Genomic DNA, 18,852 nt, shown 5'->3' on the forward strand with positions numbered 1-18,852 from the left:
TCATCACAAAGGTGAAGGGTAAAATCTTTGTGAAGAGCTCAAAGGAAAGGAAAATATTGAAAGGAAAATGTTACTTCAGCCTTTCTTTTTTTTTCATGAATATTCATTACTGGGTCCTGAAATGCCCATTTATAGCTCTGACCCAGATCTCTAGAATTTTGGGGGTAAGATCTGTAGGATTAGGATTGTTTTTTCACTTTTCACAAGCTGTTTTTCTTCATCACATTACCTGGGATATTAACAATATGAAGTTTCTTGGTTTTTTTATTTTTAATATTTCAGATCTATTCTAGTCGAGAACTTGAAGAAACATTGAACAAAATCAGGGAAATTCTCTCAGATGACAAACACGATTGGGATCAGCGAACCAATGCGGTAAACTTTTTATCTGGTTTCAGGCTTGGGTGGGTGTACTTCAAAAAGCACAGACAGACAGATATTTTAACATGTTTTTTTCCTAAAGTCATTATACTCCAGGTAGTGAAAGAGATATTCATTTTAATTTTTACACCTTGAATTTAGGTATACCAAGTAATCTTGAGTATTTTTTTAAGTCTAAAATGTATTTTTGCTGACATTTAAGTGGAAGCTTTTCTAAAAGCCATCATATATGTTTGTTTGGTGGTTTTGGAAATATATATTCTACAGGTTAACTGCTTGCCTCAGTACCTGTTGTGTGCAGCTATGAAAAGTTCCACCTACATGGTTAACATGTTTGTGTGCATGTAGCATTTATAATTTTTTTATCAGGTTTATGGCATCTTAGTTTTTATAAACAGATATGTGAACAGAATTGTGTTCATGTATTTGTATTCTGAGATTTTTTATGCTCTAGAACTTAATACAAATTTTTTACAGTTTTTTTAAAATTACTGCCATGTATTTTGAAAATTATGTTTTAAAGACATGCCTATGTGTATTTTTCCATAGTGAAGCTGTTCTTTTTTTAATCTTGAAATGCGTATTGGCAGTGTCCTAACCCAAATGCATTAATTTTTTTAGCTGAAGAAGGTTCGGTCCTTGCTTGTTGCTGGAGCTGCACAGTACGATGGGTTTTTCCAGCATTTACGGCTGTTGGATGGTGCTTTCAAGCTGTCAGCCAAGGATCTCAGATCCCAGGTGGTTAGAGAAGCCTGTATTACTGTAGCGTAAGTACAGCTCATGCGCCTTCGTGTACATTGCTAGCTGTTAGTGTGGGGCTGGCTTAGAGGTGCTTTATCAGTGTTCCAGGAGAGATTCTGTTGTTGGACAACTGTACACTGTGACCGAAAGAGTCAAGTCAGGATCAGAAGCTACAGAGAAAAAGAAATGCCTAAAGGAATTTGTTCTCTTAGGGGATACAAGTAGTTGATAATCCTGTAACAGACTGTATGCGAAGAACCAGTTACCATCATTGCAAAGTCATCATTAGTGTAGTTTAATACAAACTGCTGTGAATAATACTGGGGACTTATTTTAGGATCACATGCTTGGGTGATAGGCACAGCACTTCACTGGGACTGTTTGTAAAAACAACACAAATAGCGCTGTAGTGGTTTAAACATAGAGCATTTTGGTGAGGTAATACCTCCCATGGAATCATGGAATGGTTTTGGGTTGGAAGGGACCTTAAAGATCATCTAGTTCCAACCCACCTGGCAGTACAGGGACACCTTTCACAGGATCAGGTTGCTCAAAGCCCCACCCAGCCTAGCCTTGAACACTTCCAGGGCTGTGTCTGTGGGCAAGAGAGAAATTACTGGGATAATTTTAGAAGCCATGGCTAAACTGAAGTGAAATCTTCACCATTAGCATCTCATGGACTGCTTTAAATTGAAGGGCAGAGGAGAAAACCAGAGTAGTATTTCTCATTTCCATGTTTTCCATGACTTTTTTATCCTCTGTAAAGGCATTAGTGTAACCACTTTTTCAGTGGTCGTCTGAAACAGGAACACCACGGAGTTCACCCTTGCTATTCTGGTCTCCTGTTTGAACAAACTGAGGGGAAATGTTGAAGCATACGACAGCCCTTCCCAAGGAAATTGACACTTTGAGAAAATAACCTTTCCTAACGTGAGGTCAGGAGCAGTGTACATGTACTCTGCAAATGTTCTCATCCAGGCCTAACTACCTGGAATTTTCCTTGATCCCTAAAACTTTGATATATTTGATGTATCATTTGCTGCTGGCTGCAAATTCTTTTTATGTAATCTTTCTGCACAAAAGAAGCATTTGTTTTCACCAGTGGACAGTTAAACTACTGTGTGTGGCATGTGTTTTTGTATTTCTTAAAACTGAAAACATAACCTTTAACAGACAAGGGTGTCAAATTTTATGTTTGGCTGATTGTGGTGAGTTTAGTAGTTTTTCCTGCATTTGAAAGGAAAAAACCTCAATAATTTATTTAAAATTTTAGGTTTATACACATCTCAAAGTGTGTTAAAAAGCAGAAATACAATTATACTTTATGTGGACATGAAAATTTAGGCTTTCCAATTGTAGCACTTGTTTTTCATTATGCAGTAAGGTTATTCATGTTTAACTTCTTAGTGTGCCTGGAAATTGTGAAATTGAGAAGTTCTTTTGTTTGGAAAGATGAATCTTTAAAATCCACAATGAGCTTCATTGTTTTAAGACTAAGAAATTAATTTATGTTTTCACTTAACAGCCACCTTTCAACTGTTCTGGGAAACAAGTTTGACCATGGCGCTGAAGCAATTGTGCCTACTCTTTTTAACCTGGTTCCCAACAGCGCCAAAGTGATGGCAACCTCTGGGTGCGCAGCCATCAGATTCATTATTCGGGTAGGTGTTCCTCTCTCACTTTGCCTGCTAGGAATTTTCAGATAGTTGCTCTTGGCAGAGATAACAACTATACCGAAATACAGGTTTTTAAATAATTATTAAATAGAGGAGTAATGTTTCTCATATATATATATATATATATATAATTGTAATGTATATATGTATGCATATATATCCTTGTAACCAATTGGCAGCATTGTCATAGTAAAGATGGAAGAACAGGTATGAAAAGCATGTGTGTTTCCATGTTTTTGGGGTTTTTTTTGGTAATGTGTTAATTAAAAAAGACTTAAGTGTGTTTCAGAGGATAGCTGCCTTTAACTGCCTTCTTGGAAAAGACAAAATTAAGCTCGTAGCTAAGAAACTAGTGAGGATTTGAATAGTGCAAAAAACAAAACAAAGATATTTCTTTCTACATACACTCCACCCCCCAAAAGAATTGGAGCCATGGAGTTAATGATAAAATGTTGAAGAGGCTACAGATACCTGGATGGTTCATAAAGCACAAGTTCATGAAAGAAAAATCCAATGAAAACTTGAATTTTAATTCAAGAACTTTCTAAACTGAGTCCTTAAAGCTATAGCCTATGGAACAGAGGAGTGCTCTATCCTAACTGTTTTCTATTGAATGTTACTTGAACATCTTCTACTGACTGGTGTCTCAAGCAAGATACTTTGAGTTTTGGGATTTGTACTGATATTTTTGTGTTTCACATGAAGTGGGAGATTGCCTATGGTTCCTACATTACAAGTTGGGGTGTTCTTAATGCCAAGCACTTAGTGCAATTTACTGTGGTCTCACCGGTGGTTTTAATTTTGTAAGTTGTTGGAAAGCCTAAGAGGTTTCATCACTTACATCTTTTCTTGCCATCTTGAGTATGATTTGGAATGTGTACTTGCTCTGTCTGTCTGTGCCTCTGAATGTGCTCTGAGACCTCTGCATGCATGACCTTTGCATCAGCACTTGAGCTAAGACAAAATCCCTGTGCATTTTTTCCCCAGACTCTTACATGGCACTGTGAGATGGCACAGACTTAAGAGTGAGGAAATGAGTACACCTTACACAGGGTAGTTAAAACTGTAAGAGAACAATACTATTTGCAGTAGTGTAAGACAAGATCAAGCATGTAAGAAACTATAAACATCAACCAATTACATTAAATTTGCTTTATTGATTCAGTTCATTTGAAGACAAGCTTACACATCAGCCCTGATTTTGTTTAAATTTCTGTTCTTCCTAGCTGTGACTTAACATAGTGGAGTTGAAGCATAAAAACAAGAAAATCCTATCCACAGTGTTCAAATACCCAACAAATAAATGGCATATGTGAGGTGTTTTGGTAGAAAATTTGGATTTCATAAATAAATATCCATAAGAAGTACAGCCCCATGCCCCTTTGGACTAAATTAGTATTGGTCTTTGATATAGGGGGTCTTTGTTCAATTGAATATTTAGAACCCAAACTGCGGCAGTTTTTGGAGTCAGTGTTTTACTCAAAAACTCCTACTAGCATCCAGTGACAGCCAGTTCAGTTCCTAGTGCTTTACTGTGTAATTGCTGTAGAGTGAGTCAGCATAAAAACAAGGAGGCTGTATTATACCAGTGATCTTGAAGACCTTCATCTCATCTATGTGCCTTCATTGGATTTCATATTTCTTTTCCAGGAAGTCCTCACACTGCAGTCTGATTTCTCTTTTTTGATATTTAGTACATCAGAAAGCCAATTAAAAAAGGGGACAGGCAGGGAGGGAATCATGGAGAGATGGCTTGGTGGCATAAATCTTTTTCAGAAGGAGGTGGGATTCAGGTTTGTTAACTGATCTTCAAGGTGGTTTGCAAGGAAGCATGTATCATTACATCCTCTAAGGAGTAGGAGATGAAATGTGGCACCTTAAAAACTGTATGAAAGCAATCCTGAGGCTTTGATTCCTTTTAAAGAGATTACAACATCAATAGCACCGAAGACTTTGAATGTACAGGTTTCTCTATTTGTAAAAAACTTTATTTTTACTCCTGATTTGCCCGTTGTCCCTTTCTGGAAGTCATATGCCTATTTTCAATTTGTAGTCTGTGCAAAACACAAACAAACCCCCTAAAACTGGCTTAGAAGTATATCAGGACAAACTTATATAACTGTTAGGCTCTTCCAGAATTTTTGATTTTAATTCCTTCCTAATTCTAAAATTGGCAGTACTCTGTGAGCTGATGATGATCTCTGCTTTTCTGTGGTTTGTGTGTTTATATCCTGCAGCTGTGATACATGAGAGAGTAAGAATTTTTCAGTACAGTACTTCTTAAGATCTTGGATTTTTTTTTTTTTAGTTAGCCTACAATTTCACACTGTATTTGGGACTGTTTACTGTAGGTATTTAATCAAGAAAGGACTAAAGAAATTAACTGGAAATAGATTTGTTGAACTACATTACTCTTACTTGGAATTAAAATGGTAATGCTTTGTGTCTACAATTAGTTAAGAAAAGCTGAAGTAAGGCAACTTTAATTCTGAATTCTGTAATGCATTTGGATTTAATGTAGTTTATGTTATGCATAGTTTAATAGTTTTCTTCTCCTGTCTGGTGTTTCCATATGGATTATATATACAAGCTTGCTTATATGTCAGTGCTTTTATTACTTCATTGACATATTTTGCATTAAAGGAAATTTGATCCTTGTGGCACTAATCATGCTGATCATTATAAGAATGCCCATATTTTCATATTTATTGATTCACTTTTTGCTCTATGACTCTGACTTTCAAGGCAGCAATGTCTGATTTGTTTGTTCCTGTGGGAAAACTAAAACAACATCAGCTTTCAACTCCTTCAAGGGGACTGCTACATTCAAACTTCTTACATTACTTTTGATGGAAAAGTATTGCATATCGTGATGTGATTGTTGATGGCACTGGAAGTGGTTTTTGCTTTACCTTTTGGAAAAAAATAGCTTTAATCAATTGTCATGCTACAGCAGTCTTTCATTTATTAGTATTCTATGATTTTGTTTTGGTAAGCACTTTAAATTAGTGCAGTTTTTATTATGTTGTTAATTCAGTTTGAATTAACTAGTACAGTACTAGTTCAGAATTCAGGAATGCTTTTCTCATTAACTACTTTGTCCTTTTTTTGTCAGCATACTCATGTGCCACGACTCATACCTTTAATTACAAGCAACTGTACTTCAAAATCAGTTGCAGTTAGAAGGTGAGTACATTATAAATGAAAATTATTAAAGCTGTTGTTTTTATGATTATCATATGTTGACAATTAACAAATTAAAATATTTGTGGCCATGAACTCTAAATACACAAAACTGTTACCCAGTAAACAGCAAACTACAAACATTAATTTCAGCACTGGGACAATGGCACCTATGTTAGGACATGGAGCATCCATGTGTTGTCATGTTCAACAGCTCAGCTACATCTCCAGCACATTGCTTTATCCAAGAACATGATGCTTGAACACTTGAGTTTGCTCTTGAGAAGATTGTTTTTTTTTGACAGTGTCATTTTCTGTGCCAAATCAAACAAAAGCACTTAATGCTGTTTCTGGACCAACACTGGTCCTGAAAGTGATGTCATTGTGTGTGCACAGGAAACAGCTTGAGCATCTGAATTACTTTATTTGAGTCTAAGCTGCTTTTGCATCCAAAGCGTTACCTTAACCCAGATTGTACTGACCTGCCACAGCTTCTGTTTTGATTGCAAAACAATTCACAGGGCTTCAGTACCTCCACATGCTGTGGCTTTACTGAGGAACATTAGACTGTAGGTGTCTTTGGTCCTGCAGTTCACAGTCCAGTGAATATCAGGCACTGTCTCCATACTATTTTCATTCTTTTGGAAAGACAACAAAACACTAGATTGGCTGTAATAGTGAAAAGTATTTCTTGCCATGCCTTGTTGTTGTCCAAAAGATGTGAGAAGAATCAAAACCAAATTTGTCCCTCCAGAAGAGGTCAAAAATGCTGAATAACCAGAAAAAGTGATGATTTCAGGCTGTCAAGTTCACTACGTGTTTGAAAATTGTTATCTACATCTCCCTAATCTGTGTCAGTTTGATTTTTTTGTCAAGATCTAGCTTCAGACATAGTTTAAAAGGCTGCCTTTTGCTAATGGTGGTTTGCTAAATTATCAAGATTCGCAAATTAATAATTAATACAGTTACATATCTTCATTAATTCAGTGCCAGAAAATATTTCATAGTGCTTTCTATATGCAGAGCCCTCTGCTAATGGTCTCATGTTTTCCTTTATGCTAATACTCAGTAGTGACAGATGGAAGGATGGAAATAGTGTTTGGGACAGAAGTATTATACCACCAGAGGAATATTATATTATATCTTTAATATTTTTTTATATTAGGATTTTGTACTCTGTATAATTTTTTCATCTTCATTAATTTATGTCTGTTATTTTGTGACTAATGCAGTTAACATTGGGTATGTGTAATAACATGACTTGAGCAGCTCATTGTTAATGGAACCACATCTATTATTTTGAAGTTTAAGATTAGTTGACCTGCATGTTTGCTTAATTTACCAAATATTTTAACTTTCCAATAAGGTGACCTTATTTGACAGATAAATGTGCTTTTATTTCATTTTTTTCCCTTGAGGGAAAGATTAAAGCTAGTGGTTATTCCCACAAACACGTTAGAGAAATTAGTATTTAATTATGACTTTTGTTTTGTGTTTTTAGGCGCTCCTTTGAATTTTTAGACCTGTTATTACAAGAGTGGCAAACACATTCATTGGAAAGGTATGGGCCAGTATATTTTTTCCCCTAAAATAATCTACTGATGTAATTTAAGACAGAAATATTGTCATTGAATCCTAATTGGATTATGTTGTTCAGTGTTGGCCAGTCTTTCTGGCATAGACAGCCTTTCTAGCACAGCAGGTCAACACAGCTCATTCAGTTGCCAAGGAGAAGGAGAGCTGTGTGTTCGAACCTTGGCTTCCTGTGGCCTCATCTTCTTGTCCTCTGCCTCTCCTATCCTGTGTGTGAGCAAAGCATACTCATGTATGCATCTGTCTTTTCTCCTGGATGGAGGAAAATTGTGTGTTTGCTATGAAAGAGGGCAGGTGGGCTTAGGCTGGAGGGCTTTTTGTGGTAATGAGTAAGGGCACACTGTGACTTCTCCAGATAGATGGGAGAACAGTACATGCATCAGTTCTGCGGGATGGTCACTGTAAACACAGAGTAAGAGCAGGGACTAAAGGGCATCCAGAAAAGGCTCTGAAGAATTCATCCAGCTCCACAGTCACATTTCTGTCCCCTAGAGTGCTCCTGAGAAGGGGAGTGATGGCGAAATAACTTCATTTATGCCAAAGTGTCTAAAAAGCCCACAAAACCCACCACCTCTCCCCTACACCCCAAATAACAAACCTCTGACATAAAACCTACCTTGAGTTAAAACTTGTTTATCTTAACAAGTTTGTGTTCTGACAGTACTTTGCTGTTCATTGAACTTTTATTTAGGTTTAGTGCTCAATGCCAAAAGCTTTCAGAGCTGAAAGAAAACTTAGGGTCATAATGTTTCCCCTTTTCTTAATATAACGATGGAAATAGTTTTTCCATTTCAGGAAGGCAGGTGTCTTAAAAAAGATATTTTTAAAAAGGCATCTTTTTAAGTGTGATAGGTGGACATATGTCAGAAAAGTAGATTAAAAGCCTTTTAGATTGAAGAAGTAAGCTGACCTAAACCTTTACAGAAGGTGCAGTTATGTCATCAGTGTGCTTAAGTGTTTGTTTACTGCCTATTTAGGAAAAAAACTAGCATTGCAACTTTTTTACTTGGTGAAATGTTAATTAAAGTGTAAATTCTAAGTTCTGTTTAGAATTTGGAGTAGCAAAATAGCATGAAGAATGTCTTTTTTCTAGGCATGCAGCTGTCTTGGTTGAAACAATCAAGAAGGGCATTCATGATGCTGATGCAGAAGCAAGAGTGGAGGCAAGAAAGTGAGTTTTGATTAATTTTGCTGGGAAAAATTACATGTGCTAAATGAGTGATAGAAGGCTCTAATCCAAGGTGAGATGCTATCCATGGCTGAAAAGGAGGACACAAGTTTGTTTGAAAACTGACATTTCTGTCCTGAATTGCTGCCTAGTTTGTTTTGCAAAAGACATTCTCAAAGCTGAGTCAGCCATTGCAGTTGTGCAGCATTTGATGGTTCCACAAAAAGAGTTAGAATGGTTGATATTGCTGTGTGATCATTCTCCTCCCATTAATTAAGTCTTTAACAACTGCAGCACTTTGACTAGTGAGAAGGCCAGAAAATAATTCCTTTTGCTTTCCCACACAACTGGTAAGTGAATGTGAGACATTCAGTGGATATATTTAAGTTATTTTGAAAAGATTAATTCAGTGTAGATGGTTTATTTTGTGACTTGATGAGCATCATTGTGTGCTTTATATACTCTCAGTTCCTTTCACTCCCATCCATGGTTCATTCTGTGATCTTTACTTCCTGACTCCACCTTTTAAAGAAAATACTGAGCATTTACATGTGGTTATTCTTTCTTGCAGGGCTTATCTGGGTCTTAGAAATCACTTTCCTAGTGAAGCTGAGACTCTCTACAATTCTCTGGAGCCACCCTATCAAAGAAGCCTTCAGACCTACTTGAAGAATTCTGGCAGTATAGCATCTCTCCCTCAGTCAGACAGGTCATCCTCTAGCTCACAGGAGAGCCTCAAGTAAGGGTCACTTTACTGTTTCTGAGCCAAGAAACAAATGCACTTTTTCAAAAGCAAATTATCCACATTCCTGTTGAATACAGAAAAGCTGCAGGTTTTTTTTTTTGCGACTTCTAATTTTATTAATAAAAATTTCTTCTATGATGTTTTGCTATACAGCACTGTTACCCCAACAAGGTGAAAAGTACAGGCAGTCTTTACTGGATTTTGGCACACTGTATTCATGCATTAATTTCTTAACAGCTGCTTTAAACGCAAAAATATCTGCAAGGTTCATATTGATGTCCAGAATTCTGATGTGCTGAATGGGACTAGGAAAGCTATAATGATGTTATTCCTTTTTCATCTCTTTTCACTGGCAAGCCTGAAAAAAGAGCATCAGCAGTGAGATTCACTGGAGATTGGTTTGTTTTTTTTTTCCCTCTGTCTTCACAGTACTGAATATGTATTAGCAGTATTTTGCAGCTCTGCCAGTTACTACAGGGTGGGTCTGTGCTGCAGTCACTGATGTATTAAAATGCATAGACAATCTTGAGCTGAATAAATTAAAGTTTTCTTAGGTAACTAATTGGATAATTCTGGTTTTATCATCATTATTTAAAATATTTTTCTCTAAAATATGCTGAGAAGGTTGAAGGGGAGAAAATAACTGAAATTTTATTTTTGACTTTTGCGTCTGATACATGGAACTTACTGGATTTATGTACTTTTTTCAGTCGGCCTCTATCATCTAAATGGTCCGCAGCCAGCTCAGCAAGTCTTGCAGGCAGAGGTAAGGTGGTAGTAATGTAGTGCAGTGCATAGTTATTGTTCTCCAGGTTCTTCATATTAAAAGTTCTAAATTCAGCTTGAAATTTGACTGTATCAGAATTTACCCTATTTCCAAGATAAATAATGGTATATGTTACTGCAACCTGTACCTGGAGCTAAGATTGCGTTACACTCACTTCAAATTTTATGTAGTTTCAGTTGTTTCAAGTATAAGACATAATTTAGTATTAACTAATTGTCTGTCCTGGAGTTTTGTCATGGAACAGTCACTCTCAAAGAAACAAAAAATTATTCTTTGGTCTATTCATATTTGGTCTATTCACTTGGAAATTAAAGACTCGCTTCTCTTTCATCTGTTCCCATGTAGCTGTTGCTCTTTCTAAATAAATAAATAAATAAACAACAGCCAAACTACATATTTGTAATTCAGAGAGTTGAATTATGTGTTTAGTTTTCAGAATTTAATAACTTTAGTGTATTTTCCCACAATGTCTTTAGTAACTCTTTGAGAGTAAATCATTGAGCTGCTTTTTACAAAAGGACTGTAATTAAGAGTGGATATTGAAACTGATAAGGGATTGAAGTTTATAAGACCTAAAACAATGGTTAAAATTAAGCTAATAGTTAAAATTCAATAAATAATAGGAAGTGAATATGAAAACACTAAAAATTAGACCCTAAAGCATTTCAGAGTACACATTCAGCTCACTCATCTGTGGCTTTACCTTAGCTGAAGTGTGGGAATATTTTCTTCCTTCAGTATCTCAAGGAAGGATGTGAATTTTCTTACATTTGTGAATCATTCAGTAATGTAATAAAACACACAAAGGTTCAGAATTATGTCATTTGTGCTAGGGTGGGAAGAGACAGTTTGTATTAAATAATGCTACAAATTCATGCTGAATGAAGATAAGACTGTTTCACAGTAGTATTTATATGCAGTTCATGGCAAGACCAGGTCTAGTTTGCTTTTTAATCTCAGTAATTCTTGGTTTAATACTAATTTAAGCTTTTTTACATAGTTTTTTGTGCTTTCTTGCAAGCATGCTGTGGCAGTAGATGATGTTTACCTTTTAAATATCATTCATTTATTCAATATGAACTCCTTTCTGATTCCCCCCCTCCCCCGCACCCTTTTCTGGTAGTGTCAGGCAGCGGCAGCAAGGGCATCCCAAGCCCGGGTACCCTGCAGAGGTCTCGCAGTGACATTGACGTGAATGCTGCCACAGGTGCGAAGGCCCGCCATGCTGCTGGACAGACAGCTAGAGCTGGGCGCCTCTCAGCAGCCGGGCTGCCCCCAGGGTCCTACGCCTCCCTAGGTAAGGGAAGCACCTCTGCATGGCTCTGAGAGGTTCTCGTGATTTTCTTGACCAAAAAGTTACACCATGCTTCTCTATTTCAAAAGCAGTCATCATTAGTAGCACTAGAGTGTTGCAAAAGAGCAGGTATACTGAAGTAAATTGCAAACTTTCATAGATGCTATGTTTTTCATGTGCTGGAAGAATGCCAGTACAAAGTGTGTGTGTCCATACTATGCTCTTTGAATGTCTCAATCTAGAATTAATATTAAATGTTGGAAGGAGTGGTACCTTCACTCAACAGCACGTGGTGACCATGCCTTTCCTTTTTTGTAAAAGTAACAGGGAAACGAGTGTGAGAGCTCTTGATTTTCCATTTTTCTCAGCTCTTCATGTACAAGAGTGCTAAAGAGATACCCTGGCAGCAAGAGGTGGCTTCTTCATGAAACAGAGAAGTGTTTATATACACAACAACTTACTACATTGAGTTAATAATTTCTTCATAGGGGCATTGATGGAACTATGTTTATGATTTACCTAGCTGACAATCTCCACTGATATTTGCTGTTAGACATAGGAAGTGGCTACAAGTGGCAGGAGTGCAGAAAAGTATTTGATGGTGGTGGTGGTGTGGGTGCTAGAATATCCACTAAGTGGCTGTGGTAAAGGACTCGGAACTGTTTTTATTCTAAATGTTTAGCTTGTCTGTGCTGTAGGTATAACAGTGGGGGAAGAGAGGTTCAGTGTTCACAAAACTGTTTTTTTCTTCTCAGCTTCTGTGCCAGCTAGATCACCAAGGAGAGACATTTTCTAATTTTAGTATGGCCACAGGTGATTACAAGACACAAAGAAATGATACGGTTCTGATTTGCATTGTGTTTGGGTAGATGTTAACATACATATAGGCTGTGGTTTGCGAAGGTTTTGGTTGTGCTTTTTATAATCAAAACTTAAAAGCTATCTAAAATCAGTTGATTCTTTTTGTCATCAGGGCCCACTTGAAATGCTGTGAACAGCATTGATTTTAGTGTTAATTTAAAAAGTGAGCAGTCTCAACTTTAGAGGAATACTTGGTACTTGGAATAGCATTTTTGGATGTGAGCTCCCTCTGGTGTCCACAGGGGGGGCACCAGAACCTGCTGGGTCGCGGGTGGACATCAACATGAGGCTGCTTGATGGAGGGGATGCCCTGGTGGTTCCCCAAGGAAATTGTGGATGTCCCATCCCTAACTGTGTTCAACACTAGGCTGGATCAAGCTTGGAGCAAAGCACTCCAGTAGAAGGTGTTCCTGCGCACATGTAAGGGGGTTGGAACTTGGTTATCTTTAGGATCCCTTCCAACTCAAACCATTCTATAATTCTGGAATTGTCAGTTCCTCCTAACTTAATGCCTAAAAGCCTGAGATATGTGGGATGATTATTTTCCAAGACCAGAGTATTGCCTGGTGTGTTTTGATGTGCAATGAAACGTATTTTGAACCTCAGACAAAGCTGCCATTCAGAGAAGTAAAAGTGGCATAGAGCATAGTGACAGAGGGAAAAGTCAAAATGAAAACAAAGAGATAGATCCTGCTCTCTTAATGTCTTTATGCTGCTCAAATGAAGAGACTATATTATCTTAAGACTTGCACAGAAAATTAGCTGTTAATTGGAGTATTGGTTTGCTTTTAGAACATTTTAAGCAATATCTGATTCATGCCAAGAATTTTGTAAGCAAGGGTTGAGAAGGGCATGGAGGTTTCCAGTGAAGTAAACACTGGTGGATTTATGCAGGAGGATAACAGAAATAGCTTGTTCTCAGTAATTTATTGAGTGGACAAGTGAGAATGGGGGAGAGGAATAGTAAGCAATAAGTCCAGGTCCTATTCATTTGAAGGATTTAAGTTGCTGGAAAGCTTTACCTTACGAGCAGATGCAGTCACATGGGAAGAACAGTATGATGGTCATTAAAAGTGACAAAATAACCTAGTACTGGCAAATTACAGTAGAAGTCAAATTCTAGTGCAGACAGTGAAAGGGCAGTGGTAGTCAAGGACACCAAGGTTTCTTTGCAGTCACATAAAAGCAGAACTACTTGACTAATCTTGGCTCAATCTCCTAACAGGTTTTTAACTGGTAAGGTAATTTGAATTATACATACCATGTAAACAGTGTTATTGTTGTTTGTTGTGAATTAGCTTCAAAATATTGTTTATTCCTGGTTTTCTGAAGGTAATCTTAAAATGAATGGAGTGCAAATCCAAGCAAGTGCCATGTTTCAGAAAATGGGCTAATTTGTAAAGTTGTTTCCTCTTCATTTTTAAGGGATCTATTTATAGTAGCCCAAATATGTAAGGTAAATGACAGAACTATCAAGCTAATGCTGACTATGGTCCAGAAAGACCTAGGCAATGTTGCTTTATTTACGAAATGCTGTCCACTTCCTTTAGGTGTTGTAGTCAGTACCAAAATAAATGATATTGTCTCCTAGAGCTTGAATTTATTTTCAGTCTAGCTTGCAGAGAAACCTTTTGCTTACACAGCTGCCAAATTTAAAGCCTCAGAAGGCCAGAAGCTTATAAGCGTAGTAATCCATAATAGTGTTCACCAATCTTTTCCCTTTTCATTATTAAAAGAAGAACTCTTGCTTATTTAAGATTTATTGAAAGACTATTCGAGAAGCAGGAGGATACTCTCTAGTTATTTTAAGTGTTGACTGTCTTGGACATCCTTGGGTATTAATGTTCTTATTGAGGAGGCTGGAGCTGTAATTATGTATGTCTCATGCTAAATATTTTAATTTTGATTGTTACTGTCAGAGTATTTATGCACTACCTTACACTGAACTGGTAAATATTTAACGCTTTTAAACCAGAGTGAAACTTTCTCTCATTTTGCCTCTGTCTTAATTGTGCTATTTTTTTCCTCCTGTCCCTTACCCCAGGTGGGGCTTCATGCTCAGAAGCACATTTCATAAGAAGTATAAGTATATGGTTCAGTAATGATATAAATATGTACCAATACTTCGGTAACTGTTCATACCAAGAATGAAACAATTCATAAACGTTTTACTGTAAGGGTTTTCTCAAATCTGGGAAATGCAGAATCTGTATCCCTGTGCTGGGTACTTGTACCCTGTTTTGTAATTTTGTACCTTGCACTGAGCAAAACCAACTTTGCTTAAGGTAGCTTATACATGCATTAATTAGATAAACATGTCTGCTGTGTTCAATATTAATGTATTTTCCTCAGTTAATGTTTTATGACTCTTCTGTGAACACCTTTAGTCTAACACACTAAGTTTTCTGTATTTCTTTTCCTGCTTTTTCAACAAAGAGGATAATTCTGACAAGATGGATGGTAAGAAATTATTTAGACTGTCCTCTAATTCTATTAACTATCTAATAAAGTGTCTTTTATGTAAAAGTATTGATGTTTAATATATTTGTCTGTTCATTAACAAAATACTATGCTGTCCCATTAACTCCTGTATAATCTAGATGTCTTATATGTGTTATTGCTGTATTTGTCAATTTTATGAATGTTTGATCTGTATCAGCAATGTTATCAGAAATCTGACATTACCCCTCTTTTTTAAAAGAAGCTCTGTTAATTACAGAGCAGTTTAGTAATTGTTAAATGCTGATTTTAACTAGTTAAATATATGCTTTTAAAATTAATCTACTTCCAGTAAAGTCAATTTTTTTGACTTATCAGAACAGTAGTGGGAGAGCAGAAGATGCTTTACCACATAAATATAAAAAAAGCAAAAACAAAAAAACTCTAGCCTTACTGCATAATTTTAAGTGCCTGTAAATTCTGCAGTACATTGTAACTGTATTAAACATTTGTGAAGAAGACCTACCTGTTAAAATAGCTTACCAAGTATTCCACCTAAGTTTTAGCACTTGCTTTTTCTTAATTCACTCCGTTACAAGCACATGGAGGGACTACAAAGCAGTTGAGCATCAAGCTTCTTGTAGCAATTGTTTTAGGTGTGTGCAAATAATACTTCACATATAATAAAGTGACAGTCCCAGCCTGCTGCTTGGTGATTGCAGTTCTAATTTATTGCTTGGGAGAACTTAATGAGCACTTAACAAGTTTGCTGCTTATTTAATATTTTGTGTCACATTTATTAACTGTGCATGTTTGGAAGAATGAGTAGATCATTGGAAGCAAATGTATCTCATAGAAATTAAAATAGTAAGAAGGTAGATTTCTAAACCAGAATCTTGAATACAAAACACAGATACTTCTTGAAAGAATTGGAGCTGGTTTTGAGCACTGAAGATATCAAGACTAGTTTAATAAATGAGGAGTGTTTCTACAGGATAGTAGAGTCTGTATTGCTTATTTCCATGTTACATTTCCTTAGGCTACATATAGTAGCCCTTGTGTATAGCTGTTATTTATAGCAAATCTTGAGCTTTGGATATTGTCACCAGAAATAAAGGTTCTTAGGTCCATGTAGGCATAAGAAACATGGCCTTTTCTTTTTCTTTTGTTCTGACCCGAAGTCACAGCTAATGATATGATGCACATTTCTGTTTAAAATCAGCAAGACAAATGCTCTACAATTGATCAGAGTATCTCTACATATGATCTGCAAGATGGAATGAAAACATAAAAAAACATAGTTCCAATCTAACCACCACCAGGACGAGCTAACCATTTTTTGTTTTCCCACTAATCTTGTCCACATATTTTTTATCACTTTTTTTGTTAGCACCTTGTGATATTCCATTATTGATTACTGTAGGGGAACAAACTCCATAGAACTGATTTCATGAGAGCAAAGAGAAACAGAACCACCCCTTTTAGGAGCAGCTGTCGTCTGTTAACCTGTCTTAGGTGTTGCGTAGAATCTGCCTTCCATGATCAAGCTCTGCAAGACTGTTAGATTTGGAGGGGTAGCTCAGGGTTTTGGAAGGGTTTGGTTTTTTTGGCTTTGAGTTTTTGCAAACTGGCAAATTTGATCTGGAAAACTTTGAGGCACTCCTACATACGTATTACTGTAACTGATTTTATGAAGAAGCATTGAAATATACACTGAACTAATTTCTTAGAGGGAGTTTTTAAAAATAGTTCAGTGAAGATACTGTTACATGAGAGAACTTTCCCAGCAAATCTGACTAAGTTCAGGCTAGCCAAAGACACTAACAGATGTTTTCATCATTGTAGTTCTCTTATAAGGCAGAAATGGTAGAGAGTGAATATAAAAATGGAAGTACCCTTTGGATTTTTAGGGGGATTTAACATTATCATTAATACTGTATATTTTTTTCCATAATAAGATCTGTTTCAAAGGAACTTAAAAGAAGGACTGCCAGTGACACAGGGTCCCATCAGTTCCTAGGTACTGATGGGAGAAAGGCTTGTGTGACTCTCACATTGTCAAAAATGAAGCCTTTTTAAGCTCAGCATACTTGTCCAAGTTAATCTGATTTCAGCAAGCTCGTATTCCTTCCATGTTGTTGAGCAAGATTTGGTCTTGTGCATATGTATCTTCAGAGTAATCACAGGCTTAATACAGAGAAATCCTCCTTGCTGACAGTTCCTATTAAATTAACACTGTCCAGTGTGGGAAACACTGTCTCTGTATTTTTCTCTGAGGTTATGTATAGTAGTATGTTTCATATTTTCAGAAGATCTTGCATTGCAGTATTTTTTTAATGTCCGTTTTGATCTGTATTGTTGACTGATTTCATGGATGTAATTTTTTTCTGTTGAATTTCTTGTGGTTTGGATGCAGTGATGTGCATTGTGTTCTTGTAAATTGCTATCAGTGTAGTATAGATATTTTCTTGATAATTTTACTTTAGTTCAGTTACGGAGTTGCAACATGAAAGCTTCAGCTCTCTTGACTTGATAAAATTTGTCAAGATTCCCAAGATTAATCTCAAAAAGAAATTTGAAATACATAGTATTGTTTGGAATATCATGTGTTTTATTATTTTTTCTGTTTAGGAACAGCTTCTGAAGATGGTAAGAAACTACTTTGTTAGACTAGCTAATATTTTCAGCTTTGTATTTTCATTGATACAAATGAGGCTTTAAAAGTAGAACTTGGTGTTTTTGGGCTTTGTGAAGGTTCATGACAGATATGGGCTTATGGACTAACAGCTTATGCATCTAATACCTTGTTGTCATGTACTATTTTTAACATTCTTTTACTTTTATTTTAATTCTCAATTACTCATCTGCAGTCTTAAGTATCATTGCTTAACATTTATACTGTGAAAATACAGGGGCTTTATAATTTTGTATTTGTTTTTTAAAGCAAATCTTGTCACAGAATATTTCATCAAATGTGTTCATGCTCTGGGAAGCAGGTGCTACTATTAGTCATCTCGTTGAGACTTGGAAGCTAATTTTCAATCTGTTATTAACATTTAAACCTGCCTTTAGTGAATGGATGCCAAGACTCCAAATGAGTTAACAGTTCATTTAACTCAGATACACAAACTGGTTTATTTTACATTGATGAAACTGAAACAGGTTGCAGGTGATATTTTAACATAGTATTGAAATAGTGGCACTCTGTATTCCTAGGTTTCAGGTCAAATTCTGAATTACATGCCTTGCAGTCTCATAGCACTTAGTGGGAAAACATTGCCCTTGCATGGGGATAACTAGTAGAGTTTGGACTAGTTAATCTAACCATTCTTGTTGAGCCGATTGTTTTCTAATAGTTTAGTGAATAACCTCCTTTATCCTGATTCTCTTCTTATAGACTCATCTATGGCTATTCCCTCTACTTGGATGAATAATATTAGCTTGGCTGGTCTCCAAATTCTGCTGTGGAAAGCCTAAAGAGGCTAGAACTAAACAGTCTGTGTACCTAATTATTTTAGGTCAAATATTGACTCAGCATGTCTAGACAATATTTTAATTATGCTGTGTTTCAAACTGTTGAGCTTGTTGAGCTAGATCCACCCTGTACTTTTGGGGGTTTGTTCTTGCAATTTAGAAGAACTATGGTTAGCATGAGTTTGGTTTTGATTTTTCTGTTGGCTTAGGAAATTTATACAACACCACTGTTTTCTCTTATGAATGATCTTTCTGTTAGCTATAATTCAGATAACTGGGGTCTTCCTTCTTTTTGTAATTTCTTTGTATATGCTGGATGTTATAAGGAACATGGCTAGCAATGCAGAAGGGTTTGACCAAACCAAAGAGAATTTGTCATTTGCCATTTGGCATTCTAAAGAAAAGTGAATCTCTTGTTTTATTTTTAGATAGTTTAATTTTTCTCTTGCTCAGCTTTTCTGTCTATTGGGGAGAGCAGTATTTCTTTATATCATGTTATTCTCATTGCCA

The 18,852-nt window shown here is 36.3% G+C and overlaps 1 protein-coding gene across 32 annotated transcripts in view; it reads left to right on the forward strand.

The window, feature by feature from the left end:
• Positions 1 to 18,852, forward strand: part of CLASP2 (cytoplasmic linker associated protein 2) — a 145,008-nt gene that overhangs the window by 80,380 nt on the left and 45,776 nt on the right. For 25 of the 32 annotated variants that reach the window (XM_062509923.1, XM_062509877.1, XM_062510008.1 and 22 more), the window contains 11 exons: positions 283 to 375; positions 1,003 to 1,148; positions 2,648 to 2,783; positions 5,914 to 5,984; positions 7,483 to 7,542; positions 8,668 to 8,745; positions 9,314 to 9,481; positions 10,198 to 10,253; positions 11,398 to 11,571; positions 14,866 to 14,889; positions 17,500 to 17,517. In XM_062509923.1, coding sequence (XP_062365907.1) covers positions 283 to 375; positions 1,003 to 1,148; positions 2,648 to 2,783; positions 5,914 to 5,984; positions 7,483 to 7,542; positions 8,668 to 8,745; positions 9,314 to 9,481; positions 10,198 to 10,253; positions 11,398 to 11,571; positions 14,866 to 14,889; positions 17,500 to 17,517 — 1,024 coding nt within the window. The remainder of the gene's footprint in view (positions 1 to 282; positions 376 to 1,002; positions 1,149 to 2,647; positions 2,784 to 5,913; positions 5,985 to 7,482; positions 7,543 to 8,667; positions 8,746 to 9,313; positions 9,482 to 10,197; positions 10,254 to 11,397; positions 11,572 to 14,865; positions 14,890 to 17,499; positions 17,518 to 18,852) is intronic. The other 7 variants (XM_062510016.1, XM_062509999.1, XM_062509949.1 and 4 more) reach the window with 2 other exon arrangements.

The sequence above is a fragment of the Cinclus cinclus genome, chromosome 1 (genome assembly GCF_963662255.1).
Source record: "Cinclus cinclus chromosome 1, bCinCin1.1, whole genome shotgun sequence".
Classification (NCBI taxonomy): domain Eukaryota; kingdom Metazoa; phylum Chordata; class Aves; order Passeriformes; family Cinclidae; genus Cinclus; species Cinclus cinclus.